An 18,132-nucleotide genomic window follows, 5' to 3' on the forward strand; every position below is an offset into this window, starting at 1 on the left:
GAATATACGCTATGTTACTCCGGGGTAGTCCTGTACACGAATCGAACGTCTCCAACCAACATGTTTGTGGGCGTGGTCATGTTGCTGACGTCATTCGGTGACAGCTAGCTGTCAGAAAGTGAGTTCGTTTCCCCCGAGCCGAGTAGACTGAGCGCCGTCAATAGGGTTTTCTTTTTTTTTTTTTTTTTTCCCCCCTTCCGCTGGCATCTAGTACTTCGAGTCAGCGAGACAACGAGTCGACCTTTCCACCGAGCCCGGCCATGGACGAACAGGCAGGGCCCGGCGTGTTCTTTAACAACAATAACAACTCTGTTTTACCCGGTGGTGGAAAAGGACCGCTGCACGATGGCGACGCTGGGGAGGCGGCTAGGGCGCAGTACAGTATCCCGGGGATATTGCACTTCCTGCAGCACGAATGGGCCCGCTTCGAAGTAGAAAGAGCACAATGGGAGGTGGAACGGGCCGAATTGCAGGTGAAAACAACAGCATCTAATATATACACACCGTAGTAGTGTCTCTATGGGGCATTACGTGGTCCTTCGTAGTAAATCGAGTTGAGTTTCTGTGTACGATTGTTCTGGTTACCAGGCTAGCTTGTAAGCTTTAGCCATGTAGCTAAATGAGCCGTAGCGCCCCTTTGACCCAGCGGCTCGACGACTTTTTGCGACATCTCTACTCTTACGGAACCCACTTCATTAGTGTCCTACGTGATTTAATAATACAGACCCTACAGTCTAGTTGTGTTAAAATGTCCCATTGAAAGGAGGGGGAAAAGTTAGCTATTACATGTACTAGCTAAGTAATTAGTGTATAACTCAGGACAGAGTAGCAATACAGAACTTTTACCTGCCTTTTTAAGCTAAATGTATAGCACACCACCTGTATTTGTACAGCTTTTTATGAATAAACAGAATAGTGGTGGATTTTTTTTAAGCTGTTTTACTTTTGGAAGACGGTCAGGCAGCACATGCGATTCAATGATCTAAAGTCAGCGTTGTTTATCAAGGTAGCTGCCATATTTACTGCCATTCCTGAGGATAAATTTTAAATTACCTTGGTGGTTTTGGTTTGGTTTTGTACTATATCACTGACATGTCTTACTCTCAGATGATCATCAACCTGTTTAGTTACTCTATATATACAGAACAGAACCGTAGTATAGTGACAAAAACAAAAATAATTTACTACCAGAATCTGCCTGGAGGAATATTTAATGTTTAGTTTGCCACAGTCAGTGTAAGTTAATGAATCACAAGGTTCACTCTGAAATCATTTTGTTATTTCTAATCCAGCTAGAAAGTTAACCAATGTTCTTTTTAATGCATCTGTCTTCTCTCTTTTTCTTTTTATTAGTTAAATTGATGGTTTATTATAATTCTACACATGCAACCTTATCTAATGCTGGATACTTTTTTTCTTGTGATTCTAACATAGCTATGTGGTGGTTGCTGCTAGGTCACAAGCAGGAAGTAGTTCTGATTTTTGACTGCAGGAAACTCCATGGATAGACTGAGCTCAGCTAACAAAGGGAGTAGAAGGAGACACTGCATTGTTTATAAATTGGTGACGTATACCCTGATCAGTGTAGTAGGGTTTTGACTCAGCTTAATGCAGCACTTTCAGTCTGGCTGGTATATTCTGCTTCCTGTCTGCTGTCATGAAATGAGTTTATCAGTGAAGAAGCCGTAGCAGCTGCGGCAGAGTGCAGGGAGGTTGCTACATGGCTTGTTGGGTGGTTGATTTGTGGTGGCAAAATGGTGCCTGTTTAAATGCTAGTTTTTGTTGCACTAAACCCTAAATGTTAGGCGTCATTAAACTTGCTGTTGACTGTTCAAAGCCAACTCATTTTTTACTCTGATTACTCCAGCACAGGATGTATGTCTGTTGTTTGAGTTGTTCATTGTTTGATGGGCCACTTATTTACAAAAACCTGAGCCAGAAGGTTATGAGATGTAACCTCCTGTCATCCTTCAGGTATGCCCACAATGCAGTACTATTACATAAAGGATGTTAGTGAATTAGCTTTTAGTAAAAGAAGTATAGTGAGGAAAAAAGATGTTGAGCCATTTGAATGAGACTTTAATGAGCAATGAAATGCTCCAGTGGGTACAGGGTTATAATAGAAGATGCCATTGGACTTTAACTGTATGCTCTTTTTGTTAATTCAGTAATCCTTTTGCAACACCCTACTTATAGTTTTAACCATAATGCACACATAGTCTGTGTTTCTGTGCCAGAATTAAAACAGATTTCAGTCTTTTAAAGGCATAGATCCTTCTCAGGATTTTTCTTCTTTTCTTCTTTTTAAAGCTGGTTCTTGTGTCATCTAATTAGATAGACAGTTAAGCTGTGTCTTGTCTTGCTGTTTGGGAGGAAGACAAACCCCAGGGCTCGTAGGAATGTTGTCCAGCCAGCTTGTTGGGTCATGCTCGAGGCCACTCCTCTTTACTGGAGCAACACAGAAACTGTACATGCCCATCTTGTCCCTCTGCTGTGCCATTTCTGGGTATTACATAGGCGGATAATATTCAAATTAGACTTGAGCTGAATGGTCATTGATAAAACAATGTGCCGATTCTAGTCATATGTTAAAACTCTAGTTTGTTTATTCTGTTTTATCCTGGTAACACAAGTAACAACGGCTGTTTAAAAAATAAAATCTGACTTTAACCAAGACACAAATATCTTTAAAATGTATTTAAACAACTTGGAGTTTTGGGATTATAACAGAAATACAGCCAATATACATACTTCAGATGTGAGAACAACTCCCTGTCTGTCCTTTTTGTTTTATTTAAAATTACTTAATCATTTGTTGGATTTAAGCTAGTTATATTTCTATTTTCTTTTTGATTTCATGTGTAATATTTCTATCTTTAAACTGTAAAAAATACTTTTTAAAATATATTTTCTAAGTTTATTTTTGAAAATGTTTAATTTTATCTAACAAACGGTTTACAGTGAAGTAAAACTGAAAAACAACTGTTTTTTGTCAGAGCCCAAAACATCACGTGTGCAAGAAATAGTTTGGCCTTAAAAATGTGTAGGAGTTCTCAATATTAAAAGAAAAATATATTGTAAAGATATTAGGAGATTATGAAGTATTTGTTTACTCTGTTGCTTCTTTAATTCTCTGACTGCTTCATTGTTTTTTTTTTTACGTGGTTAAAACAGCTGTAGATTTCTTTCTAGATGCATGCCTTAATGAATGAACTGATCCTATGAGTAGTCATAGTAACCATATGTTTGCACAGACAGTTGGGCAGGTTTGCTGATTTTTTTATTTTTTAGTGATTTTGCACATATTTGGCATATTGTCATGTTGATTTATCAGGCACGACAAAGTCATCATCCTATTGTGATTTGGGCTCACCCCGCTGTACTGATTGGTGCAGATCTTTTCCAGGCCTGATGACTGAGGTTGTATCAAATTGCGTCTTTTGCAAGCCAGTGCTCTGCTGTGCTTCATCAGCTTTCCAGTTATGGGGAAATCCCTGCTCCACAGGGGTATCTCCTTGCCAGAGATATCTGTCAGGAGCGATAATCTGACACCCGGAGAAGGTTGAAGGTGGCTCAGGGTGTAAGATGACTGTTGAGGACGGTGAGGACTGAAACATGGAGTCACTTATCAGTGTTGAATACGAGCATATTTCTAAAGAAAAGAAAAAGATGATTGTGTGCACTATGCTGTTTGATTACTTATCTCTATATGGACTCCAAACAAACTGTGGACTAGCCTAGAATTGCCCAGACTTAGTTGGACTACTAATTGCTGTGAAAGCCAGAGCATATTTGGCTAAATCCTGCAGGAGTTAGGACCAAACCAGAGGCAAATATGCACACACACATATACCGTGGCATTCAGAAATTTAGAAATGGGAGTCACCGTCATTCCTCAGTTGATACCATGTCCACCCCCATCCTGCAGTTATTTTTGCCCTCTTAGTGTGCGCCTCAAAGGGAGTACAAAAAAAAAAAAACACATGCTTCCTTACCAAAAATAAGGCAATGTAAGAACTGGTTTCTCAATACCCCGCCGCCAGAAAATGACAAAGAAACTCTGCTGCTTTGCAGATATATATTATTGCACAGATGATGGTAAGTATTTTAAATAGGTTTGCGGTTTCCTTTGAGAGCCCCATGTTTTTTAACTAAAGCCTTGTCCTCTGAGCTTTGCTCTACTGTCCCCATTGGACGTGTACCAGAGCCTTCTCTGTGCTGTGGAGCTGCCTTGCTGTCAGCTTGTTAATTCCTCTCTCCTTCTTCCATTCACACTTACAGCCTTCATCTGGCTACGTGGGTGTGGGGGACAGCTGTCTGGTTCTGCCACAAAGTTGCATGCCTCCTCCGGTTTTACAGTAAATCTGAGGTGGCCAGACTGTCAGAGTTGTAAATTAGTGCAGTCACTAGCTCAGATTGTCCATGTTTTAGTGTGATGTAATCTGATTTGTTGTTTTTCATCTTTTTTCTGGAGCAGAGTTCCCAGTTTTCTCTATTTTTATATGTAACCGCACATTCTTATTTTTATTTATGTTATTATATGTAAATAGTGCTTAAAACTCAGACTTGTCAGATTTAATTATAAATAGCATCATTTCACAGTTAACTGATTTTTACATTCTTTGCAGCAAGTGTGTGAGTAATCTTTTTTTCCTCTCTCTATATGGTCTTCTTGTATAATTTTGAAATGTCAAGAATGGACTTTCATGAGACTCCAGTGTTGAATCGTTTTCTCTTCAGGAGAAGTGTGTGTGCATGTGTGTCAGGGTATGTGTGTTTGTAGGAAGAAGTGACATACATGAGTCCAGTACCTTTATTACCAAAGAAGTATTGAAAATCAAGATGCTCCTGGCTTTTCTGACTTGTGGTGCACACACACTTGCCGAGAGGCAAAGCTAAAGGGCTTTAGATGCTTCATTGCTTCCTCACTCTGCAACAAGAGCACTTTTCTATGTCTGACACTGACCATTTGATTTGATGTCATCCTTGATTTCTTTTTTTTTCTGTTTCAGATTTTATTTACTTTGCAATATACTTCTACTCTCCAGAAGCTGCTTTCTTATCATGGTTCTGATATGAAGTCATTTGTCAACCTATTTGTCAAAAAAAAAAAAAAAAATGTTGAGGTTGAGAAATATGGCTCTTTGTCTCTTTATAGACAGGTTATAGAGGTGGGCTTGGATCTGGAGAAACTGGGTTCAGGTCCCCAGGCTGGCAACAGAGGTGAACCACTGTAGGCCCCTTAGCAATGCCTTTAACACACCAACTACTCCCCCAAAAATGGCAGCCCACTGCTTCTAGTGAAACTAGTGATGAGAAAATATAGAGGACTCATTTCAGTGCATAAGATATATATACTGACAAAGATTTCATTCATCATTAAGTTTAGATCATGTGAATGCAGCCACATGGGATGTAGTGTCTTCATCCTACAGAAGAGCAAGATCATGCTGTTGCTCGCCCCCCCACCAACCCACCTACCCATGAAGCAGCACTGTAGTGTCAAATTGACATGGGCTTTGTGACGCTAAAGTGTTGAAATGAAGCTCATGTGGCAACTCATGATGGGATGATAACAAATCTGACTATGTGAAAGCTCAGTGAAGGCAGTCTCTAACTGTATTTTCTTTGGCTTTATTGGTATTGTACAGAAGTGAAAGGCATGGCTTATTCCAGGGGAGTGAGCAGAAATCAAAATCACAGTTTGAGCTGCTCACTATGTCAGCCTGTCCCTCAGAGAAATCCATTACTTGCAGACTTGGGCAGGGTCGATGTGCAGAGTGTGCATTTCAAGGAGTGATCAGGTACTCTTTACTTCGCTTTGTAACCTGCTCTTTTATGGCCCAGGAGGAGAACTATAGTACAAATTTATATAACTATCGACTTTTTTTTAAACTTTTTTTAAGTTATAAAAAGCCAATGTTTCAGTGCAAATGTTTGAATTGCCTTCGCCATCTGGAGCAGAGAACAAGGCTAGTAGATGAAATGAATCAGAAAATTCAGGCCTCTACCATTACTGTTATTAATTTTTTTTTCTTTTTCTTAACATCAGTCATGGAAAAGAATGACTTAATCTAAACAGGTAGATAGCAGTGTTTTATTCCATGAGACTGTAATAAGTTGTGCTTTGCTGTGGTTAAAGTTAATCTAAATAACTACACCATTGTGGTTCTTTGTGGGCAGGATTGCAAGGCAATGATTCAGCTCTAAAGTGATGTTGGTTTTTATTATCTTTGCCTCATTGTGCAAATGAACTTTGATTTATCAGATAATTTTACAAGCTGTAATAATAAAATTAAAAAAGAAACTAAATCCAGGGTTTCAGCAACCCAGGACAAAATGCTAACATGTGTTTAAGCTTTTTATCATTTCTTTCTAAATATTATCCAGTGGTATTGAGAAGGACTTTTGATGGATTTTTTTTTAGAAAGATAGATATGGTAAATAATTGTGAAATAAAAAAAACTTTTAACATGATAAAGGTTTTGATTTCTATCAGACATTTATATTATCTTCATAGCTGAAAGACTAATTTTTTGTATTTTCCTTTTTCTATATGTGAAGCTATCTTTGAATTTCTTCCTTCAAATTAGCATAAATGTATTTACAGTATGATCCTCACAAAAGAAATGTAGGACAGGAACAAACTACATAACTGTGTCGAAAATTGGTCTCTTTATGAGACCAGACAAGAAAATATGTCCTTTAAGGAAAACTATATGCATTCATTCTAGGGATGGAAATATTCACCGATTTGAATTGGTGGCCCGAGACAGACGTTTGCGATGCAACCGATACAGATGCCGGCTAAATGCGCAATGTATCGTTCTCAGTTCAAAGCCGTTGTCATTTCACATAGTAGTAGGCACTCCGAATACAAAAAACTCACAGAGGCAATGACACAAGATGCATAAAATATATTACACATTAAAATCTGTAAAAGAAGAAACTAATAATAGTAAATAGTAATAAGTAAATAAAAACTGCATGAAGGTGACTACTTCTTAAATGAGTAATATGTTCTAATGAAGTGCAAAGGGTCGTGAGTTGGTCATTTTTTTCCAGTAGGCTAATGGCAAATGAACCGAGATATCCGTTCTCTGGCAGCTCTGTAGCGTCTGCCAGAGGGCATCGGTTCAAAGTAGTGGTGGCTAATGTGACCTCTCAGCGTGTCCGCATCGGTAAAATCCATTGTTACATCGATTATTACATAATTTATCTCTCTGCACCCATATTTTCGAGGCGCCTTGAATGCATCATCACGGTCTTTTTGCGTTTTGTTATTAAAACCTACGGGAGCCGGGTGACGCAGCCACAGCTAGTAAACAGCAAACATGGGGGAAGCGAGAGTATAGGTGACAGCGAGATATTCAGCATGTAAGTTTTATAAGTGTTTTGTAAAACACTATAAAAATACAGAACGAGCTAGTGGTAAAAGACCCTGAGAGAAAAGGACTGTGAATGTTGCATTACCTCCGTCACGGCGGAGATCATGTATTCGGTGGCGTTGGTGTGTCCGTCTGTCAGCAACATAACTCAAAAAACTGTACATGGATTTTGAGTAAATTTTCAGGAAATGTCTGAAATGGAATAAGGAACAAGTGATTAGACTTTGGGGGTGATCCGGATCACCACCTGGGCCCAGGAATCTTTTTTTTTTTAAATGATGCTTTACCATGTGGAGATGGAGATAATTTTGACATTAGAGCCAGTTAAAAAATAATGCCCACAATTATTCATCCTTAAAAAAAAGTCTTGGTGGAGGTTTGCTTGTGCTTCTATTTTTTTTTTCTAAATAAGAAGCGAAAAACAATTTTCCCAAATAGATGTTTTGTATAAGTAAAGAATGACAATGAGATTAGAAACAAATGTAATGAAAAACAAAATATGTTTTATATTATAATTTAGTGTAGTAGGAATAAAACAATCCTCTGACTGTACCATATTGAACAGCATCTTCTTTTAAGTCGAGCTTATTGGTTTGCTTTATAGAAAACAATTGAGTATCATATACATCCTTCACAGGGAAAGAGACAAAATAATTGTGATGTTATTTAGAAACCAGATGTGGGCCTTGCAAATTCTTTGTATTGTGTTGAATATCTTTGAATCACCATGAATCGTATCAAGCCGAATCGCATTATATAAAGTCAAATCATTGTCAAATCATGAATGAATCACATCATGGACACGGCTGTAAATCGTATTGCATTGTATCAGCAGGAAGCTTTACTGTATCGTTAATGTATCGTATCACCGGCAGCTAATTGAGATGCGTATTGAATCTGCCTCTGTGCTGAGGATTCACATCCCTAATTCATTCACATTACACTTGACTTGTTTTCTAAATGATTTGACCTGAAATTATTTAATAGCCACTTAAAATTAAAAGTAAATGCAGTATTGATACATCTTTGGAAACTTTGCAGGTGTCTGACACAAACCAATAGCTTTTACATAAAACAAGGATATATATATATATATATATATATATATATATATATATATATATATATATATATATAGATAGATAGATAGATAGATATCTTACTATCTATCTAACAGTCCCCAGCACCTCAGCCTCGCTTCTGTTGCATTGCTGATTTTTTTTTTAAAGCTCTGTTGCTACTAGTGTAATGGCATGTGTGGAATGTACTTGGCTAGTTATCAAGTCAACCATCGTTGTGCTTGTTGGTTTGCGGTATTTGTGAGAGTAAACCTGGTGTTCAGTGAAAGAAGGTTGTTTGTGCTGTAAACGTGGGATTTATACCAACCCCTTGTTTGCGCCTTGAGCTTGTCTGTGGCCGAGGGGCCGGCATGTGTGACCATGATGTTTGTGTGCAAGCCCTGAGGTTGTTAAAGTACCCACTCAATTTCTTTTACATATGGAGTGAGCTCAGTCTTGCCGCAGAGACATTCTGGGTTTTCCACAGTGTTCGCTCTGTCAGAGCTAAATGGGCTAATTGTGCTCTACATGTATTTTGATGACGCAAAATAAGTCTGGATGAAAACATGTCTGGTATTCACAAATTTCATAGATTTTCAGTTTTCTCTGCGTCATGCTGTATGTGTGTTACTAGAAGCTGCAATATATCTGTTATTAATAAAAAAAATTTATTGACTTCCATACTACAATTTGACCAAATGTCCAAAGAAAATGTACTATGGCCAGCTTTTGTGTCACAATATAGATATTGGTGGCTGGTGTTTGTTTTCCTATCTAGCATTAAGCCTATCTCTTCTGCCTCCTTTTCCTGTCTCTGAAAAGCCACACTCTCTAGATGGATGCCCCATTGTACATGTCTCAGCCTCAGACAGGACTAAGGAGCCCTTATCCAGCAGCGCAATAATGCAGTCAGTGTGAGGCTGGGAATTAAATGCTTCCTGTGTCTCTTTATGGCCAACGTTGACTCACTGCATTCCTCCCAAGGTTAATGTTTGATAGAGAAGAGATGGGAAGCCAGAGATTCACAGAGCTGCACTCTTCTTTATCTCTGGCACAGCAGGATGCCAGGGTTCCTTGGCCAGTACTTCATGATGAAGGGGAAGTGAATGGTCACTCACTATCTCTGTCAAAGCAGATGCACACTTTCATCTACAGTTAAAAAAAACACCAGTCTTGCATGTGAGGTGATTTTATTGAGTTCAACCAAAGTAACAAACTGTCAATCAGAGCCAGATAAATATTGGTGGCTGATACTATCAATTTTATAAGCCTATCACAGATGTTGTGTTTATGTTTGCCACTATGGTACTTTTGATGTCATCACATAGTTCAGCATAGTGGCTCTGATTTATTGATTACAGCACATGACTGCAGCACATGTAGCAGAGTACACATCACAGCAAGCAGTGATTTACTGTGTTCACACTATGCTGCTAACTACTTTGTGAAACTGCCTCTGAGATGATAAACAATGTCCCTATGATATAGTGTATTCACATAGTGAGGAGAGAGAAAGAAAGTGTCACCCCATGTATCCATGTTGGAATTTTTTACTCCCTAAAATATACTGTGTTGCAATTGTTTCGCTCTTATTCCTAAAAATTGTATAACTTGTTTTGTAGGTTATTACTTTAATCTTAGACTTCTGTGATTTCCCATGTGTGCCGGTATTCTGCTGGACATCACTGGTAATTTCATAGAAAGTGCCTCTGCAATTAGCTTAATGAGGTTCTTCGTAGAGCTAGTTACTTTTGATGATGCTTTAAATGCCCAAAGGCTGTAGTCCTCATTGATATTTGGACTGGAGCTTCTTTAGCTAGAGTGAGTTATTTTCAGAGCTGCAGACTCTGGTCCAATCCAAACAGTGATAATTTTCCATATGCAATATTTTCCCAATGCCTTATTTGTACTATTCTCTGTGCCTACTCTCCCACCTTACAAAGAGAGTACAACAAAACTGTCTTACCAATTTGAAACAAGTAATTACTTTTTTCCCTCTAGTTATTTCTACTAACCTGATTTTATTTATTTTTTTCTTTTATTTAAAATATTTATTTCATTCTTAACAATAATTTAAAAAAAACAGTCAATACAACATTTTCAAACATCTGAATGAAAAGGAGCAGAAAGAAGAAAGTCTTATATAATCTGCCCCTCTCTCACAAAATAATTAAACCAATAATATATCACATTTATGTAACAATAAAAATTTAACAAAAAATTCCTGCAACGGGGGTGGGTTTGGGTCTGGAGAACCTGGGTTCAAGTCCCCGGGCTGGCAACTGAGGTAAACCACTGTGGGCTCCTGAGCAAGGCCCTAAACCCCCAAATGCTCCCCGGGTGCTGGAATCTGGCCCAGCAGCCACTGCTCCTAGCAACCGTGATGGGTTAAATGCAGAGAAAGAATTTCCCAGCTGGGATTAATAAAAAGTACAATAAAAAAAATTTAAATACAAAATACCATAAAACAAAACAGATTAACCTCATTCACTATATTTTCTTATAGAGTCTTTAACAATCTTTTTAAACACAATAATTGATTTTGTTTCTTTGGTTTCTTTATCCAGATTGTTCCACATCACTCCAACACTTCTAAAGCTTGTTTTGTAAATATTTCGTATCTCTTTAAATTATAAAAACTTTGTCTTTTTTCAAATCTTTTTTGTATGTCGTTTGGCAAACATTCACTGTGAGCTTTATACATTAACTTCAAAATGCTGTTTCAACTAGATCACCTAATTTCAATAGTTGTAACATACTGAATGATGGACTGGATGGATCTCTATTCTACTTTGACTAATGATTCTTAAAGCTTTATAATAAATAAAACGGGATTAATGTGTGTTTTACATGTAATTCCCCATATTTCAATGCAATAAGTCAGATATGGAACAATCAAATAATTATATAATAGATATAGAGCATTATTATCCATTCAAGTATTTATTATCAGGTTAATAAAAATGAAGATACTTAATTAATCCCACGAGGAAAGTGATAATAAATATATTTCTTTTTTTTTTTTAACTTGGGCTGTGCTGGCATTGATCTGTTCATTTTATGCCCTCCTCATTGTCAGTGTGATTAATCATCTAAATGCACCTACTGCCACTTAGTGACATTTTATGTTATTGTTTTTCAAGCTACTTTTTTTCATTTGTTATTTTTGTTTTCTTTATCACTCATCAATACTGGTTCCAGGATGTAGAAAGTCAGAGACATTTCGAGCATTTTTACTGCTGATGTAAATCCCAACTACATAAGTACAGATCCAGCTGAGGGAAGATTGATTAAGATTGCATAAAGAACTACACACTCTCTAGAAGTGATGGAAGGGTTGTGTTCATCCACTTTGCTAAAACATCAATTGTTGACATCTTTCCAGACTCCTGGCATGTAACTGGTGCCAGCTAAACACTGTCCTGTTTGCAGCGTCAAACTGAGCACCAGCACTCTATATCCTAATTGCAGTAGAACTATCAAATGCTATTAGTTACTGTGAAGAGAATTGTGATGGGGTAAGAAAGTCCCCATATTAATACAAGGCAAATCGCAGCACTGTCATGACTCATTTTTGCAGGCAGCGGCAGCGCTACTTGTTATCCATGTGAAACTGTGATCCAGCCCACTCAAACTCGCACTATCCTCTGCATTTAGAGTGAAATGCAGGAAAATCAAGTCAGTATTTATTCTTTTAAAGTGGTTAAACTGTTATTATCGGGGGTGTGGGGGTATTTTTGACATTAGATTTAAACTGTTTGAATAACATTCCTGGTTTCAAACATCTCAGTTATTGTTTGACATTCTTGGCCACAGAAAACAATATTTATTAATAAATATTGTGTCTTTTCTGCACTGATTAGTGGCTCATTTAAGGTCATTTTCTTGCCGGGGATTTTCTAAGATGGATTCTTCTGTGATTTTAATGAAGTGCAGAAGCAGGACAGCATGCTTAACCTTTTCAACTAACTAGCAGCTTCTGTTACCATTTTTGCAGTCTTGATCTTGCTATAATCTCTCCTAATAAATATATATATATATATATCAGAAATTATTTAATTTTTAACTTGGGCAGACAAAATAGTTGGTCACACAATATTCTATCTTGCTTTTATTTATAGTTTTTAGTGCTGTTCTGCTCTATTTGATTTTTCTGCTGCACCTTATGTAAGTTGTGCTGCACTGGGAACTGGCCTCTGCCACTTTCTTGATGCGTCTGTGTCTGTATGCATGTGTGTTTGTGCACACATGCATACGTGTGTGTGATTCCCAGCAATGTAATGGAACATTGACTCAGACTGAATTCATCAACAGCTGCTGCCTGTTTGTGAGGAAAGACAGTGGTGTATGGAAGGAGAGGGATGGCTGGTGTATGGGGGAGTTAGGAGGTGAGATTGAAATAGAATAGCACATAATCTTTTTATTTCCCATCATGCCACGCATATTGATTTGACATCATCCTATTTCAGTCTTGAAAGAAGTGGCTGTTTTCAGATGTTGCTTGACGGAGGCAGGCTTTGTAGTCAGGTCTTTGTTGGTTGCTTACTACCATCTAAGATGCCAAATCTCCGGAAACAGAGTTGCTATTTATAAAATGAAACATTTGAAAAATGTGATCTAACTATTCTATTTTTGTGTTTTCAGGCCCAAATTGCCTTTCTGCAGGGGGAGAGAAAAGGACAGGAGAATTTAAAGAAAGACCTTGTCAGGAGGATCAAAATGCTGGAGTACGCGCTGAAGCAAGAGAGGTAAGTGCTTTACTGCCCACTGATGCTTCAGCCCACCCACAATATACAGGTACCTCAGCTATTCTGCAGGAACTACAGTGTTCACATGTTAATAAAATAAGTCACTGCCTCCAAGAAATCTACAAATAAATACAATAACTGTATTAGTTTCTTATAATCAACAAAACATCACCTTTATCTTTATTGAGCTTGATCGCTACAGACTCCAGCTCTACATATTTACTACACAAATTTAAATATAATAGTGAGCATTTTAAATGTTCAGCGTCATCCTGCTCATTGCGAACTAGTCTGGTGTCTCAGCTGGTGTCAGCTGAAGCAGACTGCCAAAGAGATTCCCTCGAGTCCAGCTGGTGTGATATCTCTGGACAAGAGTGTATGTTGGCATAAAGGCTGTGTTTACTTTCAGAGGATGATGGCATTGCACAGTTCTCAATCACAGGACAGGAAAAGAAAGGAATCCTGTCTCATCCCAAGACTTGGACATCGTCCTTGCTGTCCTTTAGGAGAATGCCATTATTCTCACTTTCAGCATGCTGTGACCATCACACAAAAGGTCCCTGCGATAAACCCAGTGATAACATTTTGTATCTCTCTTCTTTGTTAACACACGGCTGCACGTTGGAGAAGAGATTAAGCATGTTGGTAATTCTGTTATGTCTGTATTAATGTCAACCACATCATTCATACAGAGTGAAAGAAAGCATTAGTTCTTACCAATGTGGAGAGTCTTTTTCTTTTTTATAGGTTTGATTTAATAGTGGCTTTGTGTAGCCAGGGAACCTCTTACTGATGTAAATTACTTCTCTCTGGTTAACCGAACGCTGTGATTGTGTATGACATAACCATGAGCTGGGAACATGTGAAATCCTTTAAATGCAACGTATTGCTGTGGTAAGCACAGCCAGTTAGGAAAGGTTTAACTTAAGAACATAGAAACTGACATGGATAATAAGTGAAACAACCATCTTCAAGTAGGTTTGTCTTTAGCCTTTTATGCACTGATAGAAAAATCCACTAACACCCCGTTCTTAGATGCATTCAGACTTTATTGGCATTCAGACTTGCGTCAGATGACTCTGCAGTACACTCATATTTTAATCTGCTCCATCTCAACTCAGCAACAGTGGGAACAAAACATTCAGGTGGACAAAATAATTTATGTTTTTTTTTTAACATAGTCATGACAACTGGAAGTTTTTTCTCTGTGTATGTGGGGCTGTCATCTGAATCCAGTCAAAGTTGTAAATTGATTATCTCAGTGAGTCATGATTACCAGAAAAGCAGCATTGCCTGTCCTCTGTCTGAGAGGTGTAGGTACCTCGGACCAGTAAGTTTTAGCCTACAGATGAATAATCCACTACCACATGCAGTGGAAAATACTTTAATTGTCTTGTTTGACCAGGTGTTCCCACAGTTTTAAAAAGCCATTTAACATGCCTCTTTTAATGTAAAACAGTATTTGTGGGATCTTGGATCAGGGTGATTAGACTAATGAAGTGAGTCTGATTTAGACGCATTCACACCAGCCTTTTTGAATTGAATCCTAGTCTGTTTGTCGGAAGGTCCACTTTGTTTTGAGGGTATTGTGAATGCACAAGCAAACTCTGATGCGGGTCAAAGAAGTGGACTCGATCTGCCTACAAGTACAGGAAGTGGACTACAAAGCAAAGTGTGTTGTGGGTTCAGCGTTGTGGGTAAACGGAATCAAAACATAAGCATGTGTGGGACAATAGGCGGTTTCTGGAAGGGAGAAGTGGCTCCCAGTCAGATGTGGAAGAATTTGGGAAACATTTTAATAGAAATATGATTAATCCAAGCCCTCTAGGATCAGATGCAGCTCCATATTTAGCTGTTATGTACTAGAAACTGAAGTTGTCCTGCATATAGATGAATGTGTGTCTCGTCTTCTTCTTCAGTAATTATTGGTGCAGCTCCGTCTCTGGTGGAGAGTGGAACATGTTATTTAAAAGGTCCAAATTGTTTGAGGAGTGCAGCATGAACGCAATCGCAGTGCGGAAGAATGTTGCACCCCCAAACTGAACTGAGTCCCCAATCGGACGGAGTCTAGCGGAATATCCTGATGTGAATGCACCCTTAGTCTCAAAATGGCTTTCTGCTTTGTCATGTCCCCACTCAGCTCAGTTACATTATTTTTGCCTGCCTGTGCTCTGTGAGGAACATCATCATAGATTTATTAAGGGTTGAATCCTCATCTGTGTTTATTTACTTTGTTCCAGTAAGATTACTGTGGACCCGCTTAGGAGCAACACTTAACCCAGAATTGCTACCACTTTTCTTGGTTGCTAGGCAACAGGTCATGTCTCCAAGGGTATCTCAAAGCAATAGCAGAAACGGCTCTCTGAATGTGGGATGTACCCAGATTAAATGGATTTGATTCTGATGGGGGTTGCTTTCTCTGCATCATCAGAGTGTAGTGCAGTGGGGGCTGTGTGAGCTGTGGAAGGTGTGAGAGCTCTTCTTGGATTGTCTCTTCACCTCCATCGTGAATGTCTGAGAAGACATCGCAGGAAAAACAGATGAAATGCCTTCATTGCCGTTTTATTCTGCATTTTGTTTGTTTATTATTAGCTTCTCAACCACTTCCAATACACATTAAGAAGTGTCTCAGTTGTATTAGTGTACATCTGTTGTCTGAATCTATGATGCTAAATAAAGTGAATAATTACGTTCTTTTCATGTCTTAAGAGTTTGGCGTTTTACTACAGCTTAAATTCTTATGAGCCCCTAAATGTAAGCAGAACATCAGAGGTAATAGCAATTCATCTGAGGTCATTTTCACAATGTTTTTAGTCTCAGTTCTGAAACTTTTTGCATACAGCCTTTTTAATGTCAACTTATTTTATAAACTTAAAAAAAGAATTTCAGCTATAAAACCCTACATTTATATATATATTTAAAAAAAAATATGGGCAGCTTCTCTGGGCTTTGATCAGGTCTGGTTGCTTACTTGTCTGTCTCCTCTTTTTTTACCTTGCAGAGCAAAGTACCACAAGTTAAAATATGGGACTGAGTTAAATCAAGGTGACATGAAGCCTCCAAGCTATGACTCTGGTAAGTGTACGAAGACTCAAACAGCTTACTTCACCTCCTCACATTAAATCACTGTAACGGCTGAGCTTGCATACCTGAAATGACAGGACTGTTGCGCATTGAAGACTGCATGCATGTTCAGTCTTGTTTGTCTTCATACATTTCTTCACAGTGTTTTTACCCAAGTTGTCAAAGAACAATAATGGTTGCAGATACACACCACGGATTCTATAAAAAGTTCTGAGTCACAATCCTGACAACTTATAAAAGCTTTGTTCGTCTAAGTTAATCTCACATTTGGTTTGCTTGCTTCTTTTGGCTCGTAGCCACTTACATGGGTCTTGTTTTTGTCTCTCTTTTAAGTTTGAGTATTTTGGTCTCTACAAAAAAACGGTGAAGATTAATATTGTTTTCGCTGCTCCAAATGTTATAAAAAAATCCATATAAGTACATTGGAAAGCTAGGCCCCAATAATCTGTTAATAGAAAGTATCCCCCCATGACAGCTGTTCAGAGTGGTCTGGGGAATATTCAGCGTAGTTGGAAGTTGAAACAGTGGATTCAATGATTGGGTTTAATAACAGAAGGATAATCAGCTGTATTTCTTTTTTTATTTTATCTTTTATTTTTACAATGAATCACAACTCTTTGAACTGAGGATACTTAAGAATTGGTAGTTATTAATGTGTACATTTACATTTCTTTAAGCTGTGCAGTCAAATTCACTTTTGAAAATATGTAAACAGGGGCGTGGTGGTTAGCACCGTGGCCTCACAGCGGCCTCTCTCCAGGTACTCTGGCTTCTTCCCACCGTCCAAAGACATGCATGTATGGTTAATTGGTCACTCTAAATTCTCCCTAGGAGTGAGTGTGAGCATGAATGGTTGTCTGTCTCTGTATGTTGGCCCTGCAATAGACTGGTGACCTGTCCAGGGTGTACCCTGCCTCTCACCAGTTAAAATGCTGGGTTAGGCTCCAGCTGCCCAGCAACCCCTAATGGATGAAGTGGTAAAGATAACGAATGAATGAAAATATGTAAACAAATATGCCCCAAAAAGGCTATAGGTGTTATGAAAAAAAATGGAAAATATATTTTCAGTCTTGTACCTTTATGTCCATCAGAGCCTGAAACTATAGAAATTTTAGCATGTTCAACTTTTACCTGCTGATATTAGGCTGTGAAAAAGCTTAAGTGTGGTCTTAATTACAATCCTCCAAACCTATAGGACCTTTCTAAATTATCTGTAACATAGATTTATCAACTTTCCTGCTCCTCAGTTAGAATACCTAAATGTTCTTGTGTTGCTGTGACATCAGCACACCTATGTCTCGTTGTGCTGTTGTTGTTTAAATAGCCTCTTGTGTTCAAGTCTTCTGAAATTGTTAAGTCAGTTTTCAGTACTCTCTCCTCATTTCTATTCATGAAGACTGTTCAAAAGCACAGAGCCCTTGAAGTGTTGATGAATTAGGGGGAAGTGAAAGGGGAGAGGTGTTGACTGAAAGTGGTGGAGGAGCAGGGGGTAAAAAAAAAAGGGTGGGGGTTGTTGCTGGTGTGGCTGCGCACCTGCCTGCTCATCACCCCTCTGAATTAGGTATGACCCACTTTTTGAGACATCTTCATCTCTCTGCGTTTCCAAATTAACCCTCTCATCCAATCTAAATCTTATTAACACGTCTCTTTGTTCTGTGCTAAATTCCCAGCTGGTTCGCTTCAGATTGCTGATGTGAAAAATCAAATTGAACTCTTAAATTTCAGCATTTGTTTGTGTGACAGAAACAGTTAAAGAGTATGTGGTGTTCTGGATGCAACAGGGATCGAAATGTCATTGCTCTTTCTGTTGTGTCATATGACGCAGGTGGAACAGATATTAGCCATTTGTAGGTG

General features: G+C 38.4%; 1 protein-coding gene across 2 annotated transcripts in view; it reads left to right on the top strand.

Annotated features, from left to right (window-relative positions):
* The first annotated feature begins 123 nt into the window (after positions 1–123).
* LOC121655748 (striatin-like) overlaps positions 124–18,132 on the top strand; it is a 29,057-nt gene continuing 11,048 nt past the window's right edge. For both annotated transcript variants that reach the window (XM_042010568.1, XM_042010569.1), the window contains exons 1-3: positions 124–473; positions 13,091–13,194; positions 16,196–16,269. In XM_042010568.1, the coding sequence (XP_041866502.1) occupies positions 261–473; positions 13,091–13,194; positions 16,196–16,269 (391 nt within the window). In that variant the 5' untranslated portion in view covers positions 124–260. The remainder of the gene's footprint in view (positions 474–13,090; positions 13,195–16,195; positions 16,270–18,132) is intronic.

This window comes from Melanotaenia boesemani, chromosome 16, assembly GCF_017639745.1.
Source record: "Melanotaenia boesemani isolate fMelBoe1 chromosome 16, fMelBoe1.pri, whole genome shotgun sequence".
Lineage (NCBI taxonomy): Eukaryota > Metazoa > Chordata > Actinopteri > Atheriniformes > Melanotaeniidae > Melanotaenia > Melanotaenia boesemani.